Consider the following 14,598-nt stretch of genomic DNA (forward strand, 5'->3'; position numbering starts at 1 on the left):
TCCTCGGGATCCACCGTCATGCATGTTTTATGAGTTTTTCTACTACTGGACACTTGCCTTATATGAATGAGTGAATGGCCTTTTCAGTGCTTGGTGCCATTGCCCTTTATTTGACTCCCTCCACGGCCTTGTCACCTCTGACTAGGTTCAAAATCATTGCTGAAGAAAAGCCCCCCACAGGATGATGCTGTCACCTCCATGTTAAGCTCTGGGAATGATGTGTTCAAAGTAATGTTCAGCTATAGTTTTTATCTCTTTCTCTTTTTTTGTCTGTAATGATGCCTGTTAAAATTTGGCTTTGTTTAAAGAAGAGCTCCTACTGTAGGACTTCATCTTTTAATAGTGGCTTTCTGTGCTACTTTGTGTTGATCTAGCTCATGACTTCCCAATAAAATAAACTGAAGTTTGTGCTTTTAATTTTGACTGAAGGAGAAAAACTTAAAGAAAAGCACACATTTACTTAACAAAGGATGATTAAGTGAAGCACAACTCAATAAAAGTGATCCAATATTTCAGAATATTTCAGGTCTTGGCAGAGATAAACAAATTTTGATGAAAAGGATATAGAAGAGGTTTTGGTAAGCATGGATTGCCGCAGGATTTCGCCTCAAACAGTACTCCAAAGAACTCCTAATGAACGGAAACCCATCTCACCATTCTGGTAGTTGCAACAGATGACCAATCAGCATTCCTGTTTACTCATGCGTCAGCTCTATTGCGCAAGAAAACAGTCAGGAGCAAGCAGCTGGTGATTGATGTCGAGCTAAAATTAAAGCGGCCCTTATATATTGTGGAGGTGAAAATGACCCATGCACAAGCTGACATGGATAAATCATTTCCCACCTCAGCTCCTCGAGGAAAGAATAGAATATCCATCCAAACAGGACGAGGGAAAAGCTCTTATTTTCGCTTGGTGCCGTGGCCTCTGCCTGACACTGGGCCGCGTAAGAAACCGCATTTCGAGCCAACAATAGTGGACTAGCGGGGGTTCTTCTGCGCCTCGCATTGATTCGTCTTTTTGAGCCTCTGTGGCGTTAAAGGTTATAATGGAGAGGGTAATTAATGTCATCTATCACTTGTTTGATTCTGTCGCTGCTTCCACCTGACAGGCCTCACATGCGCGAGCCGTGAGCCAATAAGAGCGCGAGAGGCTTTGTCACTGAACGCAGGGCACGTGTCTCACACCTGCAGGCTGTTGGGTTTGTCTTCCAGTCTGCTTTGGAGAAGGAGAAGGAGAAGAAGCAGAGGAAACTTTATAGGAAAGTTTATTAAAAAAAAAAAGTTTCATTGGACCCAAATCAGACATGATGTCTGGTTCCACCTTTTCCCTCAAAAAGATCTATGTGGAAAAGCCCATTTCCACCCCTTGAAATAAAAATACAACTGGACATGAGGTTAAAAGTAATAAATATAAGATACATCATTATGATCTGATTATCTTAGGTTATGTTTTTGAAATACAAATCCATATTTGTAAGATACTAATTATTTTAGGTTTCAAAGTTGCAAGACTCAAAGAAATAAATTTGACATTCAATGTTATAATTACGAGATGCAAAGCTACATTTAAAATTTGAACACATGATTTTGATTTTGAGATGAATCAGTATGAGTTGAAGTAAGAATTGTTAAATTAAACTGATATATATATATATATATATATATATATATATATATATATATATATATATATATATATATATATATATATATATATGTATAAAAAAATATATATATTTTTTTATATATATATATATATATGTATATATATATATATATATATATATATATATATATATATATATATATATATATATATATATATATATAAAAGATTTGGGAGATTTCAAGTCACAATTGTGACCCTTTACCTCACAAATATGAGATTCAAAGTCAAATTTCTGATTATTAAAGTCGCAATACGGGATTCAAAGCAACAATTCTGGCTTTGACTTGTGCACTCTTAATGATATGCAAACTCAATTACAACAATTAACTCATCATTTCAATTCCAAACTCATGTTTAAACTTTATGAAACTTTTTTACATTTAAAGTAACACTTTTGACTGCCACAATCATAATTATGACATGCAAATTTCTAAGTTTAGTTCCAGTCATATTTTGTCATTTCAAGCTGATAACATATCCTCCATTATCATAACTCTGATTTTACAGTCATACGAGATTCCGAGTTAATGTTTTTCATAACCATGAGATTCATTTTAACATTAAAAGTTATTCCATCAGTTCCACCGTAATTTGAGATATTCAGTCATAGTTATAAGAAGTAACACATATTACACTATCAAAACTATGAGGAAGTCAAAATTATCTCAATTATCACTTTCAAAGACTTGCCATATCCAGGTGAAATGAATCCTCTTTCATTCCATTTCTGCCTCCCTGAATTAAGCTTCGGGTGTTTGTTTACCACAGAAGATCTTCCATAATTCGCATAATGAGGCGCAAAAGCCACGCACAATGGCGCTCACAATGGGGTGTTGTGCTCCCCATTTTGGTAGGAGACGGGCTTCTTGATTGGCTTGTGTGCTTCGTGAAAAACACAGTCGGGGATACAAGCAGCCTTACAACCCCAGGTTTTATTTAGATTGATCTCAATCGGGCAATAAGAATTTTGACCCGCCTTATTGTCTCGCTGACTTTCCCCGAGCTATATTTCAAAGTGTCTATATGCCCTTTGAGTGAAATGAATTGCAGCCCCCACCTACGCCTCTCCATCCTCTCCCTCCGCCCCAGGCACTCCGAGCTATTATTGGTGTATGCAAAAGAAAACAATACGATGCATGAAACGTAATATTAATCTCCCCGCCTTGAATGCGCACAAAGCGCCGTGGAAGGTGCGCGTCAATAATGGTTATTGAGTGCTCACCCAGCTGCGCAATTTTCCCCGTGTGCACAACCAAGTCGGGAAAAGGTCACGCATGGGGCTTTGAATAGAGGAGAAGCTCCCTATAGTTTGCTCAATTACCGTCCAGCACACTTGTCGCCCCCTCTCTCTACTTCACACACACACACACACACACACACACACACACACACACACACACACACACACACACACACAAGATAAAATGAATAACCAGCACACTGCAAAGGCATAATATAAATAGGTTTAACTTTATTTATTAAAAAAAACCTTGTTTTACACAAAATATATCTGTTAAAATCGAATATTTACATTTTAGACTACGAGAAACAAGTGCATACATCAATAAAGGTTCTCTATCAAAAACAAGAAAAACACTACAATCGGTCACAGGTAGTCATACGCGTCACACATGCCATACCTGACAGCTGCTTCTCAGGGCAACAACGCCGTCAGAAAAAAAAAAAAAAGTGGCAGTAATAACATTTCTGTTTGGCTCATTGTACAAAAATAATGTATCCGTGTTAAAACATTTTGTCCTATGTTACAGTGTTACGAAATGTAAAGTACTACGTCATAACCGAGAAAAAGTCCGTTGACGCGTCATCTTCCAGGAGGAAAAAAAAAGTGCAGCAGGTGAGGAAGGCAGTCCGTGTTTCCTGCAGGAATTTCAGCACCGTTTCTGCACTTATCCTGCTGCGTCGCAGCTTAATTGCACTTAATCAAACAGAGCGTCAACATTTTTCACGCGCCAGTGTGAGTCCAGCTCCTCTCTTTCTTTCTGGGGGTGGAGGAGGGAGGGAAGGTGGCCGCTATTTATCTGCGACAGGATGCTTCCTCTCTCACTTTCTCACTATTGCTTTGCTCCCTCTGAAGCTTCAAGGGATACAAATCACCTGCAAGCACAGCGCGCAGGCTGCAGAAAGCTGTGTCAGCACTTCTTGCGAGAAGTCCGATTCATTGCCAAAAGAGTTTGATTGCGGCGCTGGCGGCGTCAGTATCTGTCAAACCAGGTTGTAAAGTCCAACAGTTCCTGCTCCTCTGAGCTCAGGGGCTCGTAGCCGCCTTCGTCTGATGAGTAGGTGGAGTGAGGTGACTCCGGGTCGGCGGAGTAGCTGTTGGAGAGCGTCGGGGACGGCAGCCCGCACTGGAACGCGGCTGAGACTGCGTCGTGCTCGTCGAGGAGCTGCTGCAGAGCCCTGATGTACTCCACCGCGGACCTGAGCGTCTCCACTTTGCTCATCTTCTTGTTAGCGGCGCCGTTCGGCACGTGCTGACGCAGCGTCTGGAAGCCCATGTTGACCTGCTTGACCCGGTTCCGCTCCCTCTCGTTCCGCCGGGCCACGGCCACGGGTTGCTGTTGTGGAATGGAGTAGCCGAGGCCGTTGAAGCTCAGGCGCCGCTTGCAGCGCAGCAGCTCCGGGGAGCTGGAGCGCTGTCTCTTCAGCACCTTGGTTTTGCTCTGGAAGGCGACTGCCGCGCTGGCGTTCGGGTGCGCTGCGGGTCCCGCTGCGTCCTGGGCCGGTGCGTGCAGACTGATGGTGGCACGTCCGAAGGTGAATGCCGTCTGCGTGGTGGTGATGGTCGCAGTTTCCATCTCGCTGACAGAGCTTCTAACGTGATGAATTCAGAGAGTAAGTGAGTGGGTTTGGCAGTGTTCAGCTCTCGTGTCCTTCGCGTGGGGACCGTGTGGCTAACTCTCGTCCAACTCTCTCTTGACTGCTTACACTCCACGAGCCGATCTGACCCAAACTTTGGCAGCACTCCTCTTTTTCAACACGCGCCCCAGCACGCACCCCACCCACACCCCTCTTTTTGGGGAGACGCACGCTTTTCGTGGCGATGCCCCGCCCCCGCTGTGTGATTCTCCAGCAAGCCCGACTCCCCCTCGGGCCAGGCGCGTGGCTCAGGGAGCTCAATAAACAATCCCGAGCTTTCACTGCGCCGGGAGCACGCGCTGGGCTCATTTACATTCCAATGTCTCCAACTTGAAGGCCCATTGGTCGATTCAAACGGCCTGCAACCGTGCGAAAAGAAAGAAAGGGAGGAAAAAAATACAGACAGAAGAAAAAGAGTGGGGAATAAAGGGAAAAAGTGCATAGTTCGGTTCTTTGAAATGCCTTTTGAATCCAACATTGTAACTCTGGCACGTCTTCAAATTATCAGTGCCTCCACCCCCACCGCCGCCGCCACCTCCCCAGCCTCGACCATCTTTCTCCTGAAGCTATTTACAATCGTAAATACCAAGGACGCTCACTGTCGTATCTAGGCGACAAATTTGCAAAGAGAAAATAAGTTGCAAGCGTGTCTCAAAAAAGCAGAAAATAATAAGGTGACGAAGCTAGCATGAGGAGAAGTTCATCAAAACATCAAATTCACTGTGTGTAGATCAAATAAAGCCGTGACCTCTCTGCTCAAAGCAAGTCCTGCTAAATTCAAAAAAGCTGAAAAGATGTTTTCTTAAAAAAACAAAAAACAAAAAAAAAAAACAGTTCTAAAGTCCGGTCTCACGGATGTGGAATTTCAGCACCACGTTTCACTGGACAGTCGAAGGGCGAAAAAATAATCTGCAAGATTTCCTCGCTTGACTTTAAAATGTGTCCATTCCCTAATTATTGTTTTGTTTGTTTGTTTGTTTACTCTTCATGTGTTGTCGTACAACAACCAAGAAACCTGTTGTTTATGCTTAAAAGTCTTTGGCGCAAAAACTCACTGTAGGAAGTCAGCATGAAAGCGCTACAGCTCTACAGGCAAAAAATAAAAATGTCTCTGACACCCTCTGGTGGATTGAAAGAAACATTACACATTATAATCCAATTCGAAGTGAAATGAATTGTAGACCCATGAATCTCAAAGTGTGGTGGTTGAACTCCAGAAACATACACACTGTTGCGAACGAGATATTTCTACCTGTTGCTCGTTATTATCTCGTCTCCTCAGGTCCATTAATGTCAGGTGTAAAAGTGAAACCAAGACAACAGTCACTGTTCAACTTCATAATCAACCAGAATTTATTAAAACAACCAAAGGCATAAAATCGCACCAACATCTCAATATGATCATCAGAACCCAAAGCCACAAAGAAGAAATTACCTTAGAAAAATGCAAAAATACAAAGACACATCTTTGGAGAGCGCCGTTGTGGACAAGAAAAGCAATCACACACCAGAGATCTATCTAAATTAGTTTTAAATCGAAGTACCTCAAGGCAGTTTTTTGCTGTCTGATGCGTTCTGACGTACGGTGGTCTGTGCCTGCGTGCATACAGCCCGCAAAGATGGGCTGCTGTTTGCACACCAGAGACCATGCAGGTGTTACCAAGGTCAAGGGATGAATCTATCCGCTGTCCAAACCATCCTCCCCGTGTACTTTTCCAGGGTATGAACAATAGATGTGCTTATTTCATACAGAAACATTTAGAACACAGGACCGAAGTTTATCAACTGTCCGTGGTTTTTCCATCCTTTCAAACTGCTTAAAACTGGTTTCCGAGTCCACAACAGAGCTCCTCTGACCCAGTGCATTAAACAGCAGATTTTGATGATAAAAATTAGCATGTGTTTCATATAATATCTTCAAATTCATATTAAACAGACATGAGCAATTTCAATACTAAAACATCTGTTACACTCAATATTTTCTGTTTAGTTGTTCTACTTCTTTGGTTATAATGACCTAAAATGTTTATCAGATGAATATATGACTTATGCACTTTTAAGAATGTAATATAATATGAAAAACTCTACTACATAGACTAATTCTAATCAAAATGTGAGATTTATATCTAAGAACTAATTGTTCTACTGATTAAGTTATATATTAAACCATAAGTCTAAATCTAACCCAAATTGAGGCCTACTCAAAACAATCACAATCAAACTTATATTTCAACATGCGCTAAGTTAAACATCATTAAAACTTGCATAATTAAACTATTATTTCCAGCAACATACATATACATATATATACACATACATTACTCAAAGGTATTAAAAAGCATTTTTTAAGAAAACATTAAAAAATCTCTGCGCTTTCAACTCTTTCAAAGCCATGGTAATAAAATGGCTGTATCCGGGGCTGGTCAGGTATATCCGTGGTATACCCGACCATCCGCCACCCTCTTTTTTACCTTTCAAATGCCATAATTTTGTATATATCAAGTGTTGAAGGAGTTTTCCCTCTCCTTGTCACCAGTAGGGGGCACTTAAGGAACTCTCTAGCGATCTCTGTTACTTAGCTGTTAGTGTTGGTCTTGTGGTATCTCTTCTGCCATTTAATTGAATATCCTGATCACAAGAGAGCCAATTGAAACTGAATATTGTTATTCCTTTGCAAGTTAAATTTTAAATTTGACTATGACAAGCCTTACAAATCTTATTAAGCTACTAGAAGGTGTGAATTTCTTAGTTAAAATGTTAGTTGTACTTTTAATTGAATGTTTGCTTTTCACACCTGTGATCTTCGCTGTGTCTTCTTAGAGCAACATTCCAGTGTTTTAAGAAACGGTTGTTCCTATCTTTTTAAACTGTAATACGACACCATATGACATATTTTCCATCACAATAAGTACAGCTTAGTTTCACTTCTGTCCAAAAATAGACTCATGAAGCCTGCCAGGCTAGTAGGTACAGGTAAAGGTGTGTCTGTTTACAGGAATTGTTTTAAACTCAAGTCTTCCCGACAGTTGGTGAACAATGTGTTCACACAGCTTCATAGACTCACATGCAGGTCGGAGATTGGCTGACTGAGATTGTGTGGCTGAGTGGGGAATCTGCACCTGATAGATGAAGACAGAGCCAATATTAGAAGAGGAATGAATGAAGAATGAGTGTTTTAAGAATTCCCTGTAAAAATCCCCTTAAAACAGTGAAAGACTTACAACTGACTGCAGCTGCACAATGAAAGTTTGTCCTCTCAGAACTAACTTCCGTGTATGGTTTTGGCACCATGTAAGCCATCTTAAATCAACATACTGCTTAAAGGATTAGTTTATTTAGATGGCGCTAATTCACATCAAATGTCATCGAAGCGTACAAGCAGTTTCAGTTCATATTCAGATACAAAATCAAATCCTGTCAATGAAATTCAAAACTGTCAAAATCATCAGCCCAATCCAAACATGTGCAGATTAAAACTGTGTTGCACAGATTATATTACACCCAAATTATAATATAATAAAGTTGGATTCAGTTGATCATTTAACACCAGCTGATATAAATTGTCTAATGAAGCTCTAACATCTAACAGCTCTGGATGAATCCATCATCCTGCGCAAGCATGTGGCCACAGACTAGTCACTGACTAGGAAGAGACGTCCAGGAAAATAAGGCTCAATATGAGGGAACGTCTACTATGCCTGGGATTACAGAAAGGGAGATAGAAAGCCCCTCACAAAAGAACTGGTCCAATTGTACTTTCTATAGCAAAAGGCAAAGAAATTGGTGCAGAGTATGTAGCAAAATTAGCCTCAACCATTAAATGCACTCTAAACTCACTAGTTTAAGAGCAAATTTGAGAATAAATGGCATCAAAAAGGCCAAGGAACACAGCAGGGAGCTTAGGAAGAAAGTTGTGGAGATGTTTGAAGCTAATCTGGATTGCAAAACAACTTGTATAGTTTTGATTCTCTCATGAATCAATGCTCAATCATAAAAAAAATGGAGAGTAAGGCAGTTTGCCGCAAGCCACACATAGGGCACAGAAAACTTGTAAAAGAATGTGCTCTGGTCAGATAAGAGCAAAGTTAAACTTGTTGACCTGCATGTGAAATGGTCTTTGTGACAGATTGTACACACCATCATTGCCACAGTAAAACATAGTGATGCCAGCATTATACTCTGGGATTCCTTTTATTCAGCAGTGCAAGAAAACCTGGTCAAACTGAATGTGACAATGGATAAAGTTAAAGAAAGAAAAACCCTGGAAGAAAACCTGTGAGAGTCTACAAAAGGCTCGAGAATGGACAGACGTTAGACTTGAACATTAAAGTTCATGGTTTCCTTCCAAATGGAGCCAGAGCTGTCTTTCAATAAAGGAAAACAGATATCATTTTCACAATTATGCTCAATCTGGCATTGGCATTTTCGGTTGTAATGTGACAAAATGTAGAAAAATTCAATACATTTGTATTCCACTGTGTTAACGTTGTGCATGCATAATAACTTAGCATTATGTGGAAGCTGGATCTTATAACAATGTTCCACGACTCCACTGGGGGCTTTTCTCCTCTTGGAGGGGCTGTTTGAATAGCGCACATATTCTTTCCTGTGACCAGAAAAATGGAAGTGTTCCTTTATAGAGTTTGTATCGCTTCCCTATTCCTGACACATTTCTAGTCTATTTGCACGTCTGAGAACTCTAGTCCTTACACGGTGAGGTGGAAATATCTTCTCTAACGCGGCTTGTGGTCAGGACACAAATGATACATAGAGGAAGGTGTTTCCCCTCGGATGCAAAATAATGAGACGAAGCGGAGTCGCAGTGGCGACTTTCAGGACAAAGGAACCTGACGTTTGACCTTTTCCCCATTTTTGTGCTTGAGTTGTGGAATACAGTGCAAAAAAGAAGCAGTTCTATGCTGTGATGAAATTCTTATCCTGGAAAGAGGAAGTGGTGTCCAGTTTGGATCAAGGAGCAAAACCAGTTGGTTTTTCATACCGTTTGTCTAAAAACAACTCCCTCTCTCTGATTCAGTCTCATGACAAGTTCACACCTGCATGATTCAGATACTGAAAGTGTCAAGACCACATGAATGTTTAAATGAGTTGTCTGAATTCTGTGGAACTGGGTGGTTTCGTGGCAAACCAATTTAGCAAGGATCTAAAGGTACACCTGGTCTGTGAAGGTAAAGCTTCTTCTTAAAGCTTTCACCTGAAACTTGATTTTTTTACTGAGGGGTCACAATCCTGCATCAAATGTGCCTTTAAATTAATATTACATAGTCCAGCTAAATGTTTTAACTCGGATTTTCACATGATTTTATTTAAGGAATCAAGTCTTATAGTTGAAACTCAAAACAAATACAACACTCGGACCTCCAATCTTAAAAATTAAAACCCTGTAAATTCCAGTGCAATTCAAGATAAAGTAAATTCCAGTGGCGCTGTAATTTAATGGTTGAAAAAGACAGGACAAAGAGCATACTCTGGGATGTGTGGTGATGAAAAAAATAGATGACGCAAGGCAATCCCTGAACGTGATGAAACACGATCAGCAAGAAAACTTTCAGTTTCCTATGAAGCAGGGAGCTCAGGCTGTTCCGCATCCGGTGCGTCTCCTCTTGAGTGGATGCCACTCCCTTAAAAGGAGGAGTTTATGGCAAGCCATTTTAACATAAAATCGATTTCACCGCACTCACGTTCAAGATATGTGAAATTTTCTTAAGAGTGACGATACATATTAGTAAATTAAGATATCTCTTAACGACATTCTGACTATTATAATTGACGTGAGATTTACTGTTGATTTGTATGGAGGCTTCAATTTACTTTTAGCTTTTCAAAACCTTTTTTTTAAGTGCATTGTGTTTGTCGCAAGTGACTAAACAAGAAAATCTTTGCAGATTTCTGAAGCAGTCTTCCAGTGCATGAAGGCATTTTTCTGACAAGTGCACCCACAATTCTGCAGGCAACTGTTTGGACAGCTCATTGGCAGCAGAAGGGGTCGACCTTGCAATTCTTAAAAAATTACGTTTGAGATAAAATGTAAATAAAGGTGTGTGACGTGAAATGAGTGATGTCATTTGAGATATCTTGAAAGGAATTTTAACTTGTCAAAATGTAGTTGAAAATGTCGCTAATCGTTATTCTCACTAGTCATAATATAAATGTAAATATCTTAACTTACCATTCAGGATAGTCAAAATGTAGTTGTGTCTAGTCGAAATGCAGTTTTATACATCTAGAATTTAATTAATGGCAGACGAAACCGATTTTATGTTAAAATGGCCTGCCATATAACAAAACCCCTGGTCCACATCACGTCATAGATGTGGGTGTATAAAACTTGCAAAATTACCGAGACAAACTAGTACAGCTGGTAGTACTGTACAGCAATATTAATATATCTGCGGCACAATGCAAAGGTATGATGAAACATCTGCTTTTCTGCTCTGGGCATTTGCTATTTTATTTATTTTTGAGCTGGTTTATTTACTGGGTATTTCGAACTAGTAATGTTTAGTGTGGGGTCGTTTATTTATTTATTTTTTAACGCACAGAGTTCATGATAAATGTACCTGCATATTGCTTTCTCTGCATATTCTCTCACTTCCATGTGTTGGCGCCTTTTGTTAAGTTGCTTCTCTGAACAATACGGATCTGTCGTGTTTCCTCACAGTCCACCCAAGCCTCAGTTTGCCAGTTGGCTCATCGAGCAAGTGGAGACCGGCCAGTACGTGGGGCTGTGCTACGTGGATCAAAACAGATTCAGAGTGCCGTGGAAGCACAACTCCAGGAAGGACTGCAACGATGAGGATAGTAAAATATTCCGGGTATGTTTCAGCAGCTTAAGTATTTTTATGACTCTGGTATCTATATAGTAAGACGTACACATGCATGTATGTACATACACATACAGACAGACAGATAGATAAAGGTATAATTAATGTGTGTAAATATATTGACATATTTAGCCCAGCTTTTTTAGTCCAGACTTAAAAAGCTGTTTTTATCTACAATGTCAAGAGAATTCCTGCTCTGTGTCTGATGCTTTGGATGTGTGTGTCCACAGGCCTGGGCAGTGGCAAGTGGGAAAATCAACGAGTTCCCCAATGACAAGGCCAGATGGAAAACCAACTTCCGCTGTGCTCTTAACAACCTGTCTCAGCGCTTCAAGATGGTCACAGATAATTCCAAGAATCAAGACGACCCTCATAAAATCTATGAGATTATGAACACTGACAGTGAGTAGCTATTTCACCTTAGCTTTATGTAGAGAACCTTTGTTTAAGACAAAACTCAGCTGGATTGTCTTTTTTCTTTAACTGCAGGCAACTATGAAGGTTTGCCAATGCAAGATTCCCAGGAGGAATCTGACATGACTCCAGATATATTCAGCCCAACCACTGAGTATTTTCCTGCAGGAAATGAGGTACAGGATTACCTTAAGTGCACTTTCACTTCTGTTAAGTTAAATATTCAAAGACAGGGTGTTGCTTAAATGGTAACATAATATTTTGTTCTCCCCACTTAGCACAATCTGCATCAGGACTTCATGGCCCTGGATCTTGGCAACCAATCAGCAGGTAAAACGTATATGTAAAAGACAATATTACATTTGTCAGAGGTGTTGAGGATTAAGTAAACAATCTTAAACAATCTTTCATTCTAAACAGAAGAGCAGTTGTGGACACGGCATAATAATCCTGTTCTCGGTTATCCTACTGCAACTGACAACCTTCCACAATATTTACCAGCCGATCAGATGGCCTATAATCAAGGTATGCTTGATAAAAGAGACTAAAAAATGTTTATAATAGCATAAACATTTGCAGTGTGACCCTTACTAATTTTATCTCTTCATATTCCAAACAGTAAATGCTTCTCCGGTCCTCAGTTCACCTCAGCAGCCCAGTCTGTACGATCTGGAGATCTCCATCCATTACAGGAAGAAGGAAATGCTGAAGACGACGCTGCACACCAACCGTCTTCAGCTCCACTACCACAGTGAGGACCCCAAGTTCAATGCCTCTCAACTCTGCTTTCCTTCCACTGAGGCCCTGCTGGACCAAAAACAGGTACATCTTTATATTCACTGACATTGGATGGGCTCTGAGTCAATTTTCCATGATTTTGTATCCACGCTTTACTCTTTCGTACGTACAAGGAAATAAGATTAGTCCAATGTTCATTCAAACCATTGTGTAAGAGTTTTGATTTAATTTTGCTAAGCATTGGTTTGAAACGAAGGCAGACTTTTTAAACAAGACAAACTGAAATGGAAATCTGGTCATTTGAAATTGGATGCCACATTTGATGTGATTAGTTAAAGAGAACATTTTCCTTGGACAGCGTCTTCAAATACTTTGTGTTGAACTTCTGTGTTTTAAAATGGTAAGAGTCACAGAAATCAAGGAAATTTCAAATGCAAAAAAGATTCCTGGATTTGAAGGAACTCAACAAAGCGCTGCAACTGCTCTTAATGAAGACCAACCCGCAAGAGCCAGGGTTTCTTTTGAATTTCCCTTTTGTATCTGTTATGTGCCTGGTTTTCTTCAATCTCAATGAGGGAAGGCTAGAACATGCAGTGAGGACAAACGTGGTATAAAGAATCTGTTGTTCTGATTATGTCTTTCTGTGCCCCAGATTGAATACACCAACCGCATCCTGAGCAGCATCCAGCGAGGCCTGCTCTTGGAGGTACAGGAGAACGGTATCTACGCCAGGAGGCATGACAACTGCCACGTGTTTGCCAGCACCAGCGACCCCAACGTAGCTCATCCAAACCCCCAAAAATTGCCCAAAAACACAGTGGTGGAGCTCCTCAGTTTTGACAAATATGTTAACGGTTGGTTTGAACTTTCCATTCCTTTTGAATTACATTTCTCATTTCTGTTGGTCTTCATTAAGTAAGCACCAACTTAAACCCATTTTCTTCCTGTGTGTGTTTTTAGAGCTTAAACATTTCAAGGAGAACAATGGCCGCTCTCCCGAATACACCATCAACATGTGCTTTGGAGAGAAGTTTCCAGAGGGAAAACCGCTGGAAAAGAAGCTTGTCGTCGTGAAAGTAAGACTTTACCGCTCACTTTGTTTGCTCCTTCTTCAGTCAGTAAAGCGATTTAATGTTAATCCTTTACGCCTACAGGTGGTGCCTCTAATTTGTCGATATTTTCATGACATGGCCCAGATGGAGGGGGCTTCATCTCTTCACAGCGCCAGCATCAGCCTGCAGATTTCACACAACAGCCTCTTTGACCTCATCAGCTCTGTGTTTTCTCTGCCAGGAGCTGAAGAGCAACTAAACATCGGTGTGCCTTTCATTGATCAGACTGGAAACTTGATTTCTCACTGATCTCTTGTCAAATGATAACTGCTGAGTAAGTTGAAGTGCAGAAAGTTAACTGACCATTTACAATTAAGGCAAGATTAAACACAGCTCATCTCCTTTTCATTTGTTGTTTGCACTATTGAAAAAGACACTTAAACCACTACAAAAGCAGAAAGTTACAAAACAAACCTTTACACAATTACTGCACATTTAAGATTCTCTTTTTTACATATATGCTAATTTGTTTTTCAGTGTCCAATTTCAGAAAAAATGTTGTATTGGTTTTTAGATAAGCTATGATCATGTCTGTTTTATTACCTCTGTGATAAATGTTTGTCTCTTAAGTGCTTGTAAGTAGCAAATCATAAGCCTAACTGCAATTCCAATGCAGTTCTACCCCACAGAGCTTATAAACTATGTAAAATGTAAATATATTAGATTATTATTTTTTTCTGTATTTAACTGAGACTATATTAACAGTTTTCAAATGGTAAAATAAAAAAACTGCCAAGAATCTGTGGTTTTCTTTGTTAAAGTACATAAAGTTCAGTCAAACTTGACAATAATGATTTTCAACTCTAAATGTTTGCATGTTTTAAATAATTAAATGTTGAAATGGGCAATCTTAAAATAATTCTAGAAGTAACTTTTTATGTCCAGAAAAAAAAACTGGACAATGAAATGTGTACTTCACAAGCTCCCTTCAACACAACTTCAAAAA

At 40.0% G+C, this 14,598-nt stretch overlaps 2 protein-coding genes across 2 annotated transcripts; one reads left to right on the forward strand and one right to left on the reverse strand.

Moving 5' to 3' along the window:
* Positions 1-3,120: 3,120 nt before the first annotated feature.
* Positions 3,121-5,534, reverse strand: ascl1b (achaete-scute family bHLH transcription factor 1b). Its single transcript, XM_014970715.2, has one exon. The coding sequence runs from the start codon at positions 4,483-4,485 to the stop codon at positions 3,883-3,885; it is 603 nt and encodes a 200-aa protein (XP_014826201.1). The 5' UTR covers positions 4,486-5,534; the 3' UTR covers positions 3,121-3,882.
* Positions 5,535-10,869: 5,335 nt separating this feature from the next.
* On the forward strand, positions 10,870-14,391 carry irf7 (interferon regulatory factor 7). The gene is made up of 10 exons (XM_014970721.2): positions 10,870-10,971; positions 11,226-11,379; positions 11,619-11,790; positions 11,878-11,978; positions 12,081-12,132; positions 12,223-12,327; positions 12,422-12,624; positions 13,193-13,394; positions 13,501-13,616; positions 13,695-14,391. Exons 1-10 carry the CDS (start codon positions 10,964-10,966, stop codon positions 13,899-13,901), a joined length of 1,320 nt encoding a protein of 439 aa, XP_014826207.2. The 5' UTR covers positions 10,870-10,963; the 3' UTR covers positions 13,902-14,391.
* Positions 14,392-14,598: the final 207 nt, after the last annotated feature.

Source organism: Poecilia mexicana, unplaced genomic scaffold (assembly GCF_051168715.1).
Source record: "Poecilia mexicana isolate PSO_F unplaced genomic scaffold, ASM5116871v1 scaffold_6, whole genome shotgun sequence".
Taxonomy (NCBI): Eukaryota; Metazoa; Chordata; class Actinopteri; order Cyprinodontiformes; family Poeciliidae; genus Poecilia; species Poecilia mexicana.

Bases quoted from the DNA above. Each gene is read 5' to 3' on its own strand.
- ascl1b (XM_014970715.2), bottom strand. From the start codon at position 4,485: ATGGAAACTGCGACCATCACCACCACGCAGACGGCATTCACCTTCGGA.
- irf7 (XM_014970721.2), top strand. The intron at 11,979-12,080 runs GTACAGGATTAC...CTCCCCACTTAG, and splicing joins ATTTTCCTGCAGGAAATGAG to CACAATCTGCATCAGGACTT. The intron at 12,625-13,192 runs GTACATCTTTAT...TCTGTGCCCCAG, and splicing joins CCCTGCTGGACCAAAAACAG to ATTGAATACACCAACCGCAT.